Source organism: Tamandua tetradactyla, chromosome 6, assembly GCF_023851605.1.
Source record: "Tamandua tetradactyla isolate mTamTet1 chromosome 6, mTamTet1.pri, whole genome shotgun sequence".
Taxonomy (NCBI): domain Eukaryota; kingdom Metazoa; phylum Chordata; class Mammalia; order Pilosa; family Myrmecophagidae; genus Tamandua; species Tamandua tetradactyla.
The window spans coordinates 7,698,494-7,718,196 of NC_135332.1; the positions used below are offsets into that span (position 1 = coordinate 7,698,494).

Here is a 19,703-nt window from a genome sequence, read left to right on the forward strand (position 1 = left end):
TGATCCTGCCCCTATTCCATTCAACCTGGGAGCAGAAGATGCTCACACTTGTTTTCCAGTCCTGGTTGCTCCTTTCCAGGCTCCTGACCCTGGAGCCAGCTGCCTTTCTGACATCTCACCCCCTTGGAGGTAAGGTGCCTTTCATTCCACAGTTTCAACACTGCAGGATAGTCCCCAAAACCTGGTCTTCCTGGAGCTTACCACAAATCACTGAGCCACGCCAGTCTTAATCCTTGGCACCCTTCTCTCTCCTTTCCATGTCTAATGCATCGCCGCATCTGCTGACTTTTCCTCCTAAACAGATCCTGAATCTCTAAACATCTCTCTGCTGCCACCTCTCCAGTTTCAGGAACCAAAAATCTCTCACTGGAAGAGGAATGGCCTCCTCACTGACCTACCATCCATCCACCCTTGGCCAGATCAATTAATTCTCCATAGAACAACAGTAGGCAGGACCTTCCCTAGGAAATTCTGTCCACCCAAGGCCCAACGCTCTCTGATGGAGTCCCACATTCCTTAGGCTAAAGGACTGAAATCCTTCACTCGGGCTTTATGTCCTGCAGGGGCTGAGACCTCTCTGGCTTTTCCTTACCCTAACTGGTCCTCCCTCAAAACGCGCGGACCGCTCCAGGCTGCTGTCAGTTCCCAGGGCACACAGCACTCCCTCCTTTTAGGGCCTTTGCATATGCTGGTTGCTCCTTTCTGCTTCACCTAGTTAATGCCTCCTCATCCTTTAGAGGTTGCTCAACTGTCATTCCTGACTCTCAGGTGAAGTTAGGCCCCTTGTCATGGTCCTGCAGCCCTTTCGGTTATAACTCAAAAGCAATCTTGAGTTACCTGTCCATGACGGACCAGTGGCTGGGTCCTTTACTAGAGGGATTATAGCAGAGATTGTCTCAGCTTTGCTTACTTTCACTCCAGCATCAGACACAGTGCCTGCCCCCTGTAGTAATGTTAAAAAATACCTGTTGAATTAATAGCTGCCTAAAATTTTAAATGACATTTGGTGAAATAATTCCCCTTCAAGCTTGTTAGATTAATATTTAAACAATAGCTAATGATCTTAGGACTACAAATTCTAAAAAGATTAGAGATGAAGTAAATACGAAACAGAAAGGACGACTGAACTGAAACAAAGAACATAAGCCATAAGGATGAAGAACATATGTAAGTTTACAGAGCTGATTTCAAATATTTATTATGAAACTAGAAGATGGAAGAAACATCTAGCAATATTTTAAAATGAATTGATTTTTCAATTTGTTTGATATCACTTTCAATAAATTTCCCCTTTATCAAACTCTAGAATATTGAAAATTTACAAATACAGCAAACAAGAGGCCCACATGAATAGGGCCCAAAACTATGAAACTGGGGACCACGGCAAACACAGACACCCCAGCAGCTCTAAGAGAGGCTCAGCCTGTGATGGCCAGACTATACCCTGCTCTGGGTAAGTTCAAGGTAATTGATCTTGGCAGCTCAGAAAGGATGCACAGAGCAGGCGTAAAATTACAAAATGCTTCCACGAGCTCCCAGCAGTTCCCAAACTCGGGGAAGGGGGGGAAGAAAAAAGGGGACGCTCCTGTAAAGCAAAATGTTAGGACTGAATTAATCTTTTATTAAATATAAAACCATTCAAGGCATCTTTGAAACTTCCCTGATTTAAGGTTTACCAAATTTGACATCACCTATACCATCAGGACATAAAACAGGGAATTAAAGAGCATGTTTTACAGATGAATTTTCCACCTTTTATCATGTGAGATTGTGGGGAGGGGTGGGGGGAACACAACATCTGGATTCAAGGTGTAAAAATTAGGAATTTGCTTATAAAAATATACAGATCCATGTGTTATTAGAAGAAGAACAGTATATCAATGATTAAAATCTGTATTTTAATACTCACCTAGCCACTTGGCAGAAAGATTCAGACAATACTTTAACCATCCCTGAGCCTCATCCAAAAAAGAACCCATCCTCATTTGTTGTGAAGATTAAGTGAAGAAAAAAATCTATATAAAGTGCTTAACACACAGCTATATACACTGGGCATTTTTTTGGCGGGGGGTGGGGGTGCATGGTCTGGGACCTGAATCCGGGTCTCTCACATGGAAGGCGAGCATTCTAACACTGAACCACCCGTGCACCCCTAACATGGGGCTTTCTTAGTAAATGCTAGGTTCTGCTATTTTTCCTAGCAACTGGTACAGTGCCTGGTAGACAATACGTACTGAATAAATAATTATCTAGCATGTGCATGGCTAGATATTAGGTCTTCAAGCCAAACATCAACCATAAAACCCAAAACTTCACACAAAAGGCAAGCTTCAAAGGAGGAAAAGACGAGGATGGGAGATAAGAATGGAAATCGGTTTAAAGGTCAGATTTGTACAAATAGGATTTGTGCACGCAAAAGCATGCAGTCCTGCCAACTAAAAAGCTAGCTCAAAGGATTGTAAGCGAGCTTTCAATAAAGCTCAACTACCCGCCTTCAGGGCTTTTTACCCTCCCCACACTCTGTTCTCAAACAGTTTTAGGAACATGTGGAGCCTAACTTAACTATTTCCAACATAATTTCCTCTTATGCATTTCTTAATACAGAAATCTAACTCCCACTATCACCAAGCATCTCTGGGGTGAGGGTACCATTATTTCATCGTTCATTAAGGCTTCTAAAAGATCAAGTACAAAAGTCTACTCCTAGTAGCTATTTTGTTATCTCCTGTCCAGACAATAAAAAAGAGGAGGGGGAACTCCAAAGCGATTATTTGGGTCACAGAATGCTATAAAATGACCACAAAACTAATACGTGTCTCAAATACCAGATTTCAACTACAAGGGGTTCACGTATATTGGATAGTAGGGAAACGCTGGCAGAAATCAGACACATTGAATATTTTACATCCTGCTAATAAAGAAAAACAAAAATAAATGATGATCATGCATCTATGTGATGATGTTAAGAATTAATGATTGCATATGTAGAATGGTATGATCTCTAAATGTTGGGTTAATTTCTTTTTTTCCGTTAATTAAAAAAAAAAAAAAAAAAGAGAAGGGATAATTGGAGCTGAAGGGATACAGACTGTACAACGGGACCGGATATAAAAACTCAGAAATGGACAGCACAATACTACCCAATTGTAATGCAATTATGTTAAAACACTGAATGAAGCTGCATGTGAGGTATAGGTTTTTTGTTTTTGTTTTTTTTGTTTTTTTTTCTTTCTATTATTGTTTTAATTCTTATTCTGTTGTCTTTTTATTTCTTTTTCTAAATCGATGCAAATGTACTAAGAAATGATGAATATGCAACTATGTGATGTTATTAAGAATTACTGATTGTACATGTAGATTGGAATGATTTCTAATTGTTTTGTTAATTCTTTTTTTAATTAATAAAAAAAAAAAACAAAAACAAAAATGAGGAATTTACAGGAGTTTTAAAATTTTCTTTCTAAGCCAACTCAATTCCTGGTCTAAGGCTAATACACAGCAGACAATGGTTTGCTCTGCATAAAACCTTCACTAGTTCAATGATAACATTTTTGGGGAATTTTTCACTTCCCTGGATTATTTTCCCAATATGCAGGAAAGAATTCAGTGAAGTGGGAAAAATACATTCTATATAAACACTGAGTTTACAGAAATTCAGAGCATCCAAGGAGCTTCCTTCTCTGTCCTCGGGAGATCAGTATCTAGAAGGGAACTAGGTAGGATTTATTGCCAAGGCATGGCAAATAGATTCTGTCTCCTACGTCAATTCCAATCAAATGACTGGAACGCTGAGTTGAGAAGGATTCTGAGGTCGAAAGAGGACCGTGATTAATTGGTCTCATCTGCCACTGGAATTGGTCTCATCTGCCACTGGAGCTTGCAAGAAGGCAGCTTATTTGCTACCCTTAATCAAGTCCAACTCCACCATTACAGAAGAGGACAGAGACCAAAACTGGATTCAAACCAACATTACCTAATTCTAAGACCTATACTCGTTTATCACTGGAAGCTCTCTCTCAATGTTTTAATACATTAGTTAACACATATTGACATATTTCTTGATGAAAGTACCTCTTAAGGCACAGTGTGTGTCTAAGGCTACCTGTTCAGTGATATTTTAAACTCCCTGATTAACAATGAATGAGCCCGCTAATCCTTCTGAAAACCCTCCTGCCTCATATCAACAGCTATGTATAAATCTGTACGCGGCATGTCGAGGGGTCGCTGATCATCTGCTTCTTCAAACAGTAGCACACTCTATCACGTCTCACATGCTGATTCTCTTTGCCCCCAGATGTTCCAGGGTACAAATATAACTCCAAAACCCAATTTTGATATTGTGTAAGAAATTAAAATACCAGAACAAACAAGACGGTATGTAGTCATGTGGGTGAGGTTTAGACAAGTAAATGGCTCTACAGCAGTTCTTTCCACCACCGTCCCCAACAGACAGCTACACACCCACACATACACACAGGCGCCTCTTGCCCATGGAAGTACTTAGTAAAAACTAAAATTTGCATACAGATCCAGTGAGTATCAGGTATTTAGAAAGGCTTCTGACACCCTAGTTTTACACAAGTAGCATGCAGTAGAGGTTTCCATGGTGCATTTTGCATGCTGCAAAATTTAACATTAACCAATTCAATTAAGTCAACTGTTCTCAATTTGGACACCTTGATGGAAAAACACTCTGTTGGTTTTTTTCCCATAATAATAATGTGTGTGTACGTGTGTGTGTGTGTGTGCATAAACTAACAACTAGGTGAAGTTACAAAGGCATTTTAAAAACAAATTAAGAATATTTCACCAGTGTCCATTTCCTGGTTTTGATCATTGCAGTGAAGTTATGTAAGATGTTAACATTGGGGGAAACTGGGTGAGAGGCATACAAAAACACTCTGTACCATTTTTGAACTTTTCTCTAGATCTAAGATTAATTCAAAATAATGTCTGGAGGGGAAAAAAAAAAAAACAACTATCTCCTCCAAAGGTTTAAGAAGTAGGTTGATGAAAAAGAACTCTTCATTTAGAGCCAAGGATGGCTTGATCATTTCAGGATGAGATGTTGGCATAAGTTTGAGTTCATGAAACAAATGGAAGTCTACCCCCGACTCGTGGAACCACCAAAGAATTTTCCAGAAGAGAGAGCTGAATTATTTGAAAAGGAAGTCTATTATTCAAGATGGTAGGAAGTCTGTTATTCATATAGCTGGCATAAAGCAGCACTAAAGAAGGTGACATGGAAACTTTCTGCCCTTAGTGCTTAAGTCCACTCAAACATATTCAAAATCATTCATACATATCAAATCAGCAGTGATAATTTCTCAGACGTCCTAAGTGTGAACATGATTCAAAGACTCGTGGTACAATAAAGAATGTTCAGGTATAATGCAGGGAAATTTATCAAGGAGAAAATAACAACCATAGTTCTAGGCCCATTTTTAAAGCTAATTGGAAATTCAGCAGATAAAGAAAAACATTTACAACAAGATGATTATGTGTGCTTGGTTTCAGACACTAAAGAAATACTGAGAAAAGGCATGCATAAATATCCATGTTCAATTTGTTTTTATCTGTTTTATCATCAGATCTGTCATTATGTATATTTCGTCTGCTGATTTCTGTATCTTTATTTTCAAGGCAACAATACTAAAACTACAGGAAATAAAGGCTTTTACCACCTTCAACAATTCATTTTAATTCTAAGGCTGGGGTCATTTATACTACAGAAGGCATAACCACCAAAGAATAAACTTTATGATGGTATTCAGTCACCCTTTGAATCTAGTTAGGCTACTAAAAACACATATGTTTGCAGATTAACTGAACACTAATTGACACATATGTCTATAACTTAAGTAAAACATAAGGTGCAAAATCATCTACTGTAATCTCTCATCAATGTAAGATCAATAGAATGCTAAGAAAAACTAGGGCTGTAGCATATCTCAAAGAGTCATGGTAAGAAAGTTTAAACTAGAGGTAAGAGACAGAGAAAAAATATTTTTAAGGACAGTCAATTTGCCTTGCCCATGAATTCTCAGCCAACACAAATTCAAAAGTCTTAAGAATGCTTAATACAATATTTTAAACAAAGTCTTTATATATTATTATCAAACTCTTTATAAATTATAAAAGCAAAACATAAAATCCTTAGGTACTTAGTAAAACGCCTAGACTTCAGGCAAGATGAAAATGGATTCCTAAAAGACACTGCCATTGTTCAAAGAAAATAAAAGGAATCCAGTGTCTGTTTTGTTTGTAGGCTTCCTTGTTCCTTTTCATTTATTTTTAAATTTAGACATGGTTGGATGAACTCTATACTCACTGGCAACACCACCAAGATTCAAGACTACAAAGTAAGGTTAAATATAAAGACTTAGGAGCTACCAGGAGGTGAAAAGGTCCTGGAGAACATAGAGTCACTGAAGGAGTCAGGGGTTGAGTTTCAGGTGGTCACCCTCTTGTGGCTGGGTTTTCAGCAAATTCCTTAACTCAGTCAATTTCACAGCTGTAAGTTCAAGGAACTGGAGCAGAGCTCTCTACAGTTCTTTCTTCTGCTAAATTCTAAGATCACGGTACTTCCTGATCCTGTGACCACAGGACTCACCAAAGACAAGATAGGTCAGTCCTCGTACATGAACTCAGCTTACTAACCTTCATTTAAACGCAAGCACGTTTTTTTTAATCACTTAGAAATACATCATAATTTAAGCAATATTAAATCCAATGTCTTATAAGAAAGCTACTCAAGTTCTTTCTTGGTGACCAAAAGTTTTGCCCACCTGCCATGGATATATTCTACTTCAAAAAAATTATTATTGTTTTTAATTCTAAGAAAAAGTTTCCACATACATAGGTGGCACAGAAGCTCAGACTACCTATAGGCATACCTAAGAGTTACTTCTGGAGGACCTCTGTTGTTGCTCAGATGTGGCCTCACTCTCTCTAAGCCCAACTCTGCAAGTGAAATCATTGCCATTCCCCCGATGTGGGACATGACATCCAGGGGTGAAAGTATCCCTGGTGACATGAGAGAGGAGTCCCAGGGATGAATCCAGACCTGGCACCATGGGCTCAACAATTCCATCCTGATCAAAAGGGGGAAAAGAAGTGTAATTAATAAAGTATCAGTGGCAGAGAGAGTTCAAATAGAGTCAAAAGGCTACTCTGGAGGTTGCTCTTATTAAGGGGAGCTATCCTAACCTGCCAACCACCAACCAGGACCATTCCAGCCAATCCTAAAGAACACCTAAGGCAATTTATAAGATTCCACAAGGGTTCCATGGACTAGCGTAAGTTTCCAGAAACTTACAACTTCCAGATGGGCCCCTGGTCCAGATAAGTCCTGACACCTAGCCCAGCCTCTCCAGAACATCAGACAGTTTCACTTCCCTACCCCATATTAGTGACAGACCCTTCCAATATCAAAAAGTTAGAATTCCCATAGCCCAAACAACCCCAACGAGAGGTATCGAAAGATCAAAGGTGATGGTGGAATTATACATAGAAGAATGGACTTAACAAATGACTATGAATGCTGAGTCATTAAACTGATACCTCTATTAGCCTCCAGTATTTTAAAGCAGATAGAAGTAAAAACCTAAAATTGTGAAATTGTAACCCATGTCAAAGTCTGAAATAGCTCTACAACTAATTGTGGTGCTGTGCTTGGAAATTTACAGGTTTTTTGTATATATGTTATTGCTCACAAAAAAAGAAAGAAAAAAAGTCGATTGTGATAATAAAAAATATTTAAGCCCTCTAGCCTCCTATATTCTAGAGCAGCTAAAAGGAAAAATATGAGAGGGTCGTATGGTAGCCCATGACAAACTCTGGGATCTATCCTGTAACCACTTTTTGGAGAATGCTTTGAAAACTATTGCTCTTTTATTTCTTTGCTTTGTATATATGTTATATTATACAATAAAAAAGTTAAAAAAAAGTCTCCATATAGGTGTCGGTTATTAGGATAAAATATACAGAATGTCAATTATAACGTGACACCAAGGGAGCACATGGGAAATGCAAACAAAGTCAAAAGTATACGACCTGCTTCATAATTTTGAGATAAAATTTGGGCCTTCAATAATTCTCCATCAACAGACCAGTGAGCCAAAATCATCTTGTTCACAATTGATGCAATCAAAATTAATATTGCAGGGCGGGCCATGGTGGCTCAGCAGGCAAGAATGCTTGCCTGCCATGCCAGAGGACCCAGGTTCGATTCCCGGTGCCTGCCCATGCTAAAAAAAAAAAAAAAAAAATTAATATTGCAAATGCTATTTAGTATAGTTCATGCTCTAAAAATAAAACATCAGCAAAAGGTTTAGTATAACACCTCATATTAATTGAGAAATTAAATTAAAATGCACAGAGCCTCTCCCAGTGAGTGATCCCTTTGATCTCTATTAGCTTTAACTTTTGTCTAAATTATTTTCTCAACAGCATTTCATTAGACTCATTTTAGACCACTATGGCAAGTCTCAAGCATACTAACTATTCCAGTGCTCCAGTGCAATAATTAATCTTTATAAAATGTGATTTTGCAAGTTAATTTGCATCAAATGAGCACAGATTCAGCTCAATACCAGCAGGTGCTGTGGTGCTTTATTGTGCAATTAAGCAAAAAAAGAGAAAAGAAGGATAATTAAAGTATCAGCTCTTGTTCCTAAACTGGAATTTGAGTCTAAAAATAAAAAAAAATCAGTCCTGCATGTCTCTGAACTGTTTATCACTTGATTTTTAAAAGAACATATATGTGGTGCACAGAGAGACAGATAATGAAACTAAAGTCGTGTTTTTAAATTTAAACAGAAGAATGTTAAAGTAGTTTTCCATTTTAATAAATAACTCAGAATGGAGAAATTAAGGTGAAACTAAAACCACAAATCACTTTAACATTATTCTTTAAACAAACTCAGTCTGTGGGGGGAAAAATTGGATTTACTCAAAAAAAAATTTTTCAAAATTGTTGGAGAAATGACTCACAACATGAGCATTTTTTTCTGTAATCCCCCTATTAAATTTTAAATCATCCATATACAACTTTCCTGATTACAACGATTGCATTAAGAAAAACATTTTATGTTTAGAAAATAAAAGAAAGCAGGTATGTGTTTAACTGTCCTCTACAGTTAATAAATAGTTTAGAATTAAATTGTAATATCTAAAACTCAAAAGACAAGTAGTCTCCTAATTTTCATATAGTCCGTTGAGGATATATAGCTGTATGTATTAATTTAACAAAAGAAAGAAAACAATTTAAGCTTATTTAATGCCATTCAATATTAAATCTGAAGAGAACAGAAGCCTTTTACAAGAGTCAGCCAGGCTTTTCTTGAATCAATGAGAATTATATTCCAGTTACAACAAAGAGATCCACACATCATACTTTATTAGAAAACCTGCGGGAAGGGAAAAACAAATAGAGAGTAAATGAGGAAAGTGGCTTGGCTACTTATCTGCACAGCTTCAGACACCAAAAAAATACTGCGATTAAAACCCAACTATTTACTAAATCTGCCTGGTTTCATATCACTGCTCTAGCCCTTGCCAGTGGCATGATCACGGACAAGCTACTTAACTTCTCTCTGTCCCAGCTTCCCCTCCTGTAGTGCAGGAACAGAAATGTCACTTCCTCATGGAACAGTCGCACATCGCTGAGTATGCATCAACACAGTAGCAGTGTTACAGAAACTTTCATTACACAAATCTGAAGCCCAGACGAAAACCCATCTTTCAATCCAACCTGGGGTGGGGGGCAGCGCTACGCAGGATCCTCCCAGTGCCCCTGGGTCTCCTTATCAACTACGGTTGTATCCCATTGGCCTGCGTTTAGGGGTAGGAAGGAGTTCCCCATACTGATGGGGAAACAGAAATTTGGATGAATAAATCAGCAGGGAGTTTTTAGAACAGAGAGCAATACTGATTTAAAATATATGTATCTTATTTCTTTATTGCTCCCCTTATAAATGTGCATGAATATATCTAATACAACCCAGTGTATTAACCACAGTCACATCATTTCCATGCCGTAAGGCTTTCGTCTCCCAGCTTCATTCAGTACGGGAGAGAAACCCTTGGGACAAAGTCAAAGCAGCATGCGTTTTAAAAGCAAGACATTATTTTTCCAAGCCCCAATACAATGTATCGCTTACATTACAGGGACATACAATGTTTTACTCTGTATTTGCAACATTTTTCTGAAAAATAATAAAAAAAATAGATACAGGTAGAAATGTATTTAGTGCAGGAGAAGAGTGTGGGAAACCATGAAGTAGCCCCTCCTATCCGTTCTTCATCTGGGGATCAGCAAATGGCAGCATCACAAATGGCGTGGCCACTCTTGTTTTGCTTAGGCTATATCCTCAGCCTAGAACATCCGTCCCCCAGCTTCCCACCCAATTTCATGCATCCTACAACTTCCCACCCAATTTCATGCATCCTACAAAGCCCAAATAAAAAACCACCTACCAATAAGCCCAGAAGATACCTCTCTCTTTCCCACATGCTTCAACAGCCTCTACTTCATTTAGACTTATTTTATGATCAGCTGTTTTCATGTATGTCTTCTGAGCGTGAATCTAAGCTCCCCGATGACAGGCTTTCTGCCTCGTGTCCTGCGGTATCCAGCATGACATAGAGACAACGAAGTATTTGCACATGTGGTCTAATCTCCCACTACAGGCACTAAGTATGCAAGTGGCACTGAGTTGAACAATGCTTCATTCTTAGGTACCTCCAAATCAGGTTAATGGTATCATTTACAATCTCACAAAACAAAAAAATGAGGAATTGTGACAGAGCACAGGGATTAAACACAGTGATTCTCGACCCAGGGTAATTGGCTTTGATCCATTTCCACCATTTTCTAACTATGTGATGCTGGACAAGTTGTTAAACCTCTCTGTGCCTCAGTTTCATCATCTGTAAAATGGGGATATTAGCACCGCTTACCTCTTCAGATTTGTTGTGAAGATTGAGTTAATAAAAAGTGCTGAGAACAGTGTCTGACAGTAAATGCTATATGGGTGTTTATTAATTGTGGTGTTCTAAATATAGGAAAACCCTTACAACACAGACTTCAGGCACCGCAGTGTATAAGCTGCTGTATGTATCACTGTAAGAGGCATGATTTCACCAATAGGATAACTGAAGGTTACAGGCTTTAAGTGATCATGATAACAAAATTTTACTCTCAGAATTCAGCTGTGAACTGGAGTGCCCTCCTACCCAACCCTTCACCCAAGTTTGTCCCATTGGCCTGTGTTTAAGGGAAGGAAGGAGTTACCATACTGATGGGGAAACAGAAAGCCTGATCTATACTCATTAAAACCATATCCCATGCTTCCACCCTCATTATTTATTTCATAACTATCTATGGGAGTTACCCCAGATAAGAGAAATGGACTTTGTTTCCTCAAAATACCAATAATAAAAATGTACAGGTACTGAGGGGAAAAACCAGCAAGTGAAGGCACTAAAGATTAACTGCCCTTATGTTCAACTTACTTTGTAGACTTCTCTGAACTAATTCTTATCCTGTGCTGACAATTAATCAAATCATCCCTCTTCATTCCATTTTCGATAGAAATCTATTTCCAGAAACCATTTTCCCCTTTGTATAATTTAATAGAGGAATTTTTAACACAATTATAGCAATTTCAGCTAGATTTGACTGTTAATACTGTGCCAATAAGGAAATGTTCACGTATTGGGTTAAAGTCTAACATGAGGCTTCATGGTCTGGTAGAAAACAAGAGCTGAAATAAAGGGTTTGTCATGGAAATGCTGGCAGACAGATGAAGACACTGAAACCTTAATAATTCTCTGTCACCAAGAAATGCTTCAGTATTTCCCTTAATGACATCATTCTTTTCTTTCTTATTATATATCCAGGCTTCCAAAAAAGTTTCCATTTGGCTCTGTGGAATGTTTACTGCAAAACTGTTAGACTGTAAACCCACTGGTCCAGCCTGGATAGGGGGCTTCAGCAATCTCATGTCCAAAATGGGGATAATCCTGCGTATTTTATTGAGGTGGCGTGCTTTTTGAATCACAGTATATAAAATGTACAAGCTCCTGATTGTCTGACATATTGTAGCATTTAATAAATACTAGTTTTTTTTCCCTTTCAATTGAATAAAATTTTGGGAGCGATTATAATTCAGTTACAACCATTCTACTCCTTAGCTTCTCTTGTCACTCTCATCCATTCCTCCTCACATCAAAACTCAGGTACAAGATGTTTAAAAATATCAGAATCAATGGAGCTAAGCTACTACTCCCTCTGGAGCATGACAATCTGTTTTTAGCTATTAGCAATCCTGAATAAAATAGAACATTTATTTTAACACATGTACTAAAAGATGGCTCTAATTTTTTTACCCTGTACCCAAGATATTTTTCCCCACTTGTTAGGGCCCATAATATGCTCTTGTTTTATTTTTAGCAATGAAATTCATTCCTGATGTCTGGATGCAGTTCTGAAGTTAGAAGAAGGAAGGCAAATCAAGTGGTTTGCTCCTATTGTGTTACTTTATTAGGCTTAGCATCATAAATAACTTATTACAGATACAATTAGAACCTTCTGCTCTATAATTTTGACTGATGATTACATTCAGCTTTGGGAAGTACTTTTTCTTAAGTCATCTAAAGATCTATCCTAGTAGATATAACTTTGGATTACAAACAAGCTTTAAAAAAAAGAAAGAAAAGGACCATGGGCAGGCAGAAGTCACTGTGATCCTTTTCGCTAGGTGCATTCTTAATATCTCTCTCCTAATATTTACATATTCACACACCCAACAAATACATAGCGTGTGACAAGAGCCAGACATTGCATTAAATACTGGAGACACAAAGAGAAATTAGACTCAGTCCTTTGCTCACGAGGCTGGTAGAGGCAGCAGACACATGGAGGGATGACAAAATGATGACACTAGAATAGGGAGAGCAACAAAACAGAATGGGGTCAGGACCGGCCTGAGCGAAGCTTTAGGCTATGACCCAGAGGGAAATAGGTGTGGCTGGACAAATGGGTGCTGAGGACAGAATTGAAGAAAAACATACGATGGCTGGCTGGGAAGCTGTAACTTATTAAACATGACTGGAGAAGCCCTAGCTTCTGATGGGGAGCATGTATATGTGTGTGTGAATAAAATAATTAACAAAACGCTTCCGCTTGATGTACTGAGCAACAGAATGGCAGTTTGGAAAGTCATAAATCAGAAATCATTTCCTAACAGGTATCTATCACTAACTGGGACTTCCCCATATTGGTTCTGTTAATGCATTCCTACCTCTAACAAGGATTAACACATTTTTCCAGAGGGGGAAAAAAACTATGTTGAAAGAAAAGCACTTTTCTTTGTATGTAGCCATTACTGACAGTGCCACCTTTGAGACTCAGTTTCCTTGACCTTCCTGCACAACCTCCAGAGTTTCAAATTACACTCACCCATCATGGATCTTGCTATGTTGGGACCTTAGATAATCCCGAGAGGTTCATCTACAGGAATACAGCTAATTATGGGGTGGGTAGCCAAACAGAAATGGGTCACCAAGCTGACCTCACTTTTGAAAGCATAGGATGATGGAAAATTCTGGCACCAACTCTGAAAACCAGTGGGCAGCTGGAGGTCCCTGAGAAATCAGAGTGCCTGATTTCTAATCCAGTGCCTGAGACAGACAACTCCCTCTAAAGTCAGCCAACCTCCCAATTCTGCCCAACTCGGCCCTCAGCAGTCCTTTACCTCCTGGCACTCAGGGGCGACACTATTTGGTCCTCAGAGCCCTGACACCTAAGATGAGCACAACTGGAGTTCCCTTTTCTGAAAAGCCACCAATTCAGCCTTGCTTTCTCCAATGCCTCAGCACACAGATTCCTTTCTCTTCTTCCCCCATGTACAGACTTTCATTCTTATGGAAGGAATGGATACAAAGCACCCTCCTGCCTGGGGAAGCCAAAGGAAACATCTACCTCGAAAGAGACCTGCAAAATGAAATACCATCAGCAAAGAGGAAGAGGAGCTGATCTGTAACCTTTAACTACTAAAAAATACAGCGCTTCAGTTGGAGTTTGTAGGTAAGTACAATTTTTGATGTGTTCTTAGCAGGGAAATGAGTCAAGATTTAAAACCAATTCAAAATGGCATTACTGAAAGCATGTAAATGTGAATTAATTCCCTACAGACTCCTCAAATATCCCGTTTTGGGCATTCAGAGCCTGCAGGTTCTCGAAGCCAAGGTTCTTCATTCAGATGCTGTCCCATTAAGGTATCTTCTTCAAAGATGCTGTGTTAGTACATTTAATTTTGTGATATTACAAAAAGAAAGAATAGAAAAAGCAGGGGAAACATGCTGGGATTAACTATATAAGTAGTTGTCTGGAGCCTCAAGTAAGCAGGCCACGTTCTGAGAGGTTGGTTCTACCACCGTAATTAGAGAAGCGTATAGGTCTCACTAACTGTTCAGGAGGAAAAAAATCGAGTTGGCGCATTCTCTTCTACAGAGCAGTGAGAGCAGCAGATACCATTGTTGAGACTATGCTGTCCCAGAGGAAGAGAACAAACTACCAAGCTGTGTGAGCAGTAAGGAGGCTCGTTCTGTCCTGTGACAATTATTTTTGGAATTAGCCGATGCAGGGCAGAAACTAGGAACTACAGGCACACCTTTCATGCTTAAGGCTCCCCTGTATCACTGACCAGGCCAGACACATCCCCTCTCCCTGCTCCCTCCTTCTTTTCCTCACAACAAAACAGAACAAATGTGGGCACGGACCAGCTCTCCATTGGCCTCGTGGAGATAAAATAAGCACTAAGTAGATGATGCAAACAAGCAGAACAGAAATCAAAAGGCAAACTCAAATCATGTAACAAGGGTAATTTCAGAGCTGCAAAGGAACAAACTTGTCTTCATCTCTAAGGACCTCAAGAAAAATGTTTTATGGCTTCTAGACCTACCATGCACTGTTTTTCCTTCTCCCATGTTTAAGCCCCTCAGTTTCACTAATTCAGACAGCAAATTCTGAGAATAAGATCAATCTGTGTTATTTGCCCTGGTGCTGTTTTGAGGGTTGCACACCTGTAGTGCAATATCAGTAAGAATGACACAGAGTCTATTAAGGAGGAAAAACCCAATTAATGTCTCTCCAGAAAAGTTTGTGGCTTCCATTTATTTGTTTCTGGGGGAAGAGAAGAAGTGGGAAATAACTATAGTGTTTCAAAACACTTGTGTCTTATAATTCCTTCCATCACTATAGGCTTCTTAACAGCATAGAGTACAAACCTTAACAGCATAGAGTGTTAATTTTAAGGATTAACACTCAACTACTTCTTTAGTCTATAATTCTTACTTATCATTTATTAAGTAAAATGATGAAGAATATTCTAGATCTAAAGCTAGGATACTTACTACATGAATGCACAACTGCTACTCTCAAATAGAACTTAACTATCTCTCTCTCCTGTTCAAAAAATTTGTGAAAAGGATTCTTGGCTACAGATATTTTTTAACTGCTGACCCAAGCAGCAGGCTACATACTAATAACTAGAAGATACTGCCTCCATCAGGTGAAAATTTTTGATGTATGAGAAATACAAAAAGCAATCTCAAACTCCAGCTGCTATTTCCAGAAGTTGTTTGGACACAAGTATGGGTGAGAATGAATTATCCATGTTCGTCTCCCTGTATAAGACTGAGATTCCATCAAACAGAACCAATCAAGAAGAAAAACTTAAGTTAGAGAACATTAAAACTTAAACATATTCTAAATTGGTCAAATATTAAGAGAAAGATTAATTTTTAAGAAAAAGACGAAATAGGGAAAGCTAGGTAACTCTCTCTTGGGATTGAAAAGCAGAGTAATCAGGTAACCTATGCTTCAAGTACAACACTAAAATATGACGGCTGTGCCTATTTGAAGTTAAATATGGATTATGCATATTAAGCAAAATGTAACAAACAGACAGCATGGGACAAGTAGATTTATACTTGAAAAATTTTCTGTAGATTAAGATTTTGCAAATGCATGAGGGGAGGCACATTATTTGGTGAATTTAGGTTAAACTCTTTACCAAAACAAAGAAATAGTATATAAAGCACATAGTCACATATCCAATTTGCCTGTTTTGTAGATCCTGAATTTCAAATATTAGGCAAAATGAAGCAATGCCCAGAATAGATACAAATGGCTGAAAAATATTTGAAAAACTAAATTTCACCACGACAATCTAGAAGATGGAAGCTAAAAAGAGGCCATTTTCCACCTAACAGAGTGGCAAAAACGTAAAAGGTTTACATTATCCAAAACCAGTGAGAATGAAAGGAAAGGGGCACTCTAGTGCATTAACACCAGAAATGAAAACTGGTACCTTTTTGAAGAACAACCTAGTGGCGCTCATTAAAATTTAACGCATACACACACGTCTACGTATTTGTTGTAGAAACACCTATGCTAGGGTTCAAGAATGTTTTCTGCAGTGGTATTTATACTAGTCAGAACTTCGTAACAATAGAAATACCTACCCATAGAGGAACGGAAAAATAAATTTGATACACCCACACATTCAGCCACTAAAAGGGAAAATTGATGTTTTGACATGGGGGGATATCTACAATGTACCGCTGAGGGGGGAAAAAAAAGCAAGTTGCAGAATAATATAAAATATGAACTACTTTTCAAAAAACAAAGTATGTGTGAGTGAGTGAATGTATTTTTTGAAATAAGCTGTTATCCCTGGCAGTAGGAACAGAGTAGAGTATACAATTTCATTTTTATTTTATATTGTGTTTAAAAACTTTGTAAGTATCACTTTTATAATTTAAGGAAAAGAGACTTAAGCTGGCATTAAGACTATTAACCTGCAATACACAGACAGTTCAACAGATGCTATCAGGAAGAAGCAATGCAGGTCTACCTACCAGCCGAACAAGGCAACCACTCTATCATTCCTACCAACAAAGCCTGCCCAGCAGGGACCAATCTCATCCTGAGTTGTTTTTATGCAGAAACTGATACCATTTTTAATACAACCTACCCATGTTCTCTTGGACAAGTAATATAAGTTGAGGAAATTCAGTACTTCTAAATAGTTTTCTTTTACATTTTCATAAGTTCCCATTCAATTCAAAAACATTACCAAATATAATAGTAGAAATGAATCACATTAGCCCAGTATCCCAAGTTAACCTGACGTATTTCAACTTCCTAAAATCATGTCCAAGCTTAAACCTAAGCTTTGCCTATTTACAAAGCTCAGACCCGCTTTGAGAACTGGAAGAAGCTCCACCTGCCTTTCACCTTTTACAAAGAATCTGGTGCCACATGCCTTCCTCTTAGTCCCTTTTTTTAAAGAATAGCCTTGATTTCCACCTCTAATTCTCAATGATTTCTCCAACAGGGGCTTTAAGTACTCCATAAAACATCCTGATAGAAGGAAGGCAGAGCATTCATGAATAATCACAGCATACAATACCCATATCTAAAATATATTCAGAAAATGTATATAAAAAACAAGTTCACAAACTTAAGGACGTTCTTAAAGGTAATCAACTTATCAGTATATTTTTAAAGTTGTAAAAAGGACAAATAGTCCTTCCCTTTCTCCCTAATGCACTTAACATTAAACAGTGTTAGGAAAGTATTTTCTAGGCTAGAATGTACTTTCCACTTGCCCTAATAATAAACCTATGCCCAGATGGAAAATATAACCAGAATTAAATAAACATAATATAAATAAAAAGCAGGAGAGCCAGAAGGTGGGCTAATGTCCTTCTGATAGCTTCACAAGTTATCATGTTTAAAAACAACAACAAATAGAACGGAAAGTATAAAAAGTTAGATACTTGATGTGTGTGAAATACAACTACAGATCAGAGAGGGAAAAAAAGTTTTCTTTCTTCTTACAATGGATAGCATCATATTAAGTTGTCAGATATTCAAACTGATGACAAAGTGTGCCACATACAGGAATCAGTTTTTATCAAATTATCTACATAACTTTAAAATGTGCAAACTGGGTTCTGGATGACAATCGGCTATCTACCAAAAAAAAAAGACTTACTAGAATGCCATATGGCCTAAAATTAGTTGCTCTGGGTCCAACCCAATGCATAGGTAAAACAGAACAAAAACAAAGAGGAAGAACAAGAAAGAAAAGCCATTTGAGTACAAAGTGAGTCCTTTTTTTTTTCTGAACATCCACGCAAAGACAGCAATTATTGATAAGAATGTTCTCTGAAAAAATAAAATTACAGTAAGTTTTTTTTCAATGAGAAAGAGGCAAATTTAAATGCAGATTACTAGGCAATACCATATGATATTTTTAAAGTCCCAAATTTACAGCCCTCATATTTTGAAAATATTACCTAAATAAAACATTTTTTTTGGATCACAAAGTGTTAAAACAGTATTCCTTAAAACAGTATTCCTGTTTGGAACGCTTTTTTCATATGTACTTGAAAATAAAATCCAACATGGTGACTTACCTTGGCACTGGAAGCCTTGTTTCCCAAACCCCCTGAAAAACAGAAACAAGAACAAAATATCTTAACATACTTTGTTTTGCATACCATATTTTAAGCAAGTTATATGACAAATTATTCTACAGAGTCAAAGGTTTATGCATGAAATCCAATGATCTGATAAGAAAAACATGCCTAAATATCTAGTCAGATTGATGTACAAATTCAACTTTGGAAAAAAAAATCTGTCTTGGCCTCATAGCATCACTGAACTATATCACTATTTCAAGCTTCTTTCTAATTTTGTACCCTATGTTATACCTGCTTAAAATTAAAACAAGAATATAATCGTGTATTCAAAGTTGTTGGCTATAATATTTAAGTCAGAAAAAGGAATTAATGAAAAAAAACAAGGAAGTGACTTAATTCTGCTCCTAAAGACCAACTGAAAATCTTCTTCCTGAAGACAACTAAAAAGTGGTTTCTGTTTGTTTAAAATATTATGGGTCTAGAAATTGCCAAACAGCATCAGTCTTACCATTTAAAAGGAATTAGATGTGACAAAAAAAAAATCATTTCCATGTATTGCATTTGAGATCATGATGATCTAATTTTTATTGAGAACCAGTAGTATTCAAAGCACACAATGGCTATTTCGTTCCTTAAATTGCTTCAGAGAACCTACTCTCTGAGCAGAGAACACTGACATGGACATTAAATTGCAAACACTGTTCCTCTAGAATGGCCTGCATTAAAATTTTCACAAAAGATTATTGGTTATAATCCCTTATGTCAAGTAACATTTTAAATTTGCACAGCACTTCACATACCTTTATAATTAACTCAGAATCACCACCACCACCACCACCACCAACCCTGCCAAATAAAGCATGTCTCAATCCAAAACATTTAGCTTTTTTTAATGACTGTGCTTTAAGATTTAAGTGAAACTTATAAATCAAGAACCCACAGAAACAATGAAGAAAAAAAAAGAAAACTGAAAAATTAAAGCCAGAATTTTCTGACAGATGTTTTCCTGGCACTTGCATGTGACTGCTGTAGAATGAGGTGAGAAGCATCGCAAAGGGGTTACTCTGGGGAAGACCTGTATTTCCACTTCACAGCACACCTGGCGACCTGGCTGGCCACAGCGGTTCACCAAGGGGCAGATCCTTCAGGGCAACTGACAGTGGGAAGACAGCTAGCTTGGGTAGGGTGCAAGTCTGCTCTCT

General features: G+C 37.8%; 1 protein-coding gene across 2 annotated transcripts in view; it reads right to left on the reverse strand.

Annotated features, from left to right (window-relative positions):
* PRKCA (protein kinase C alpha) overlaps positions 1-19,703 on the reverse strand; it is a 446,150-nt gene that overhangs the window by 424,459 nt on the left and 1,988 nt on the right. For both annotated transcript variants that reach the window (XM_077163627.1, XM_077163626.1), the window contains exon 2: positions 18,496-18,527. In XM_077163627.1, coding sequence (XP_077019742.1) covers positions 18,496-18,527 — 32 coding nt within the window. The remainder of the gene's footprint in view (positions 1-18,495; positions 18,528-19,703) is intronic.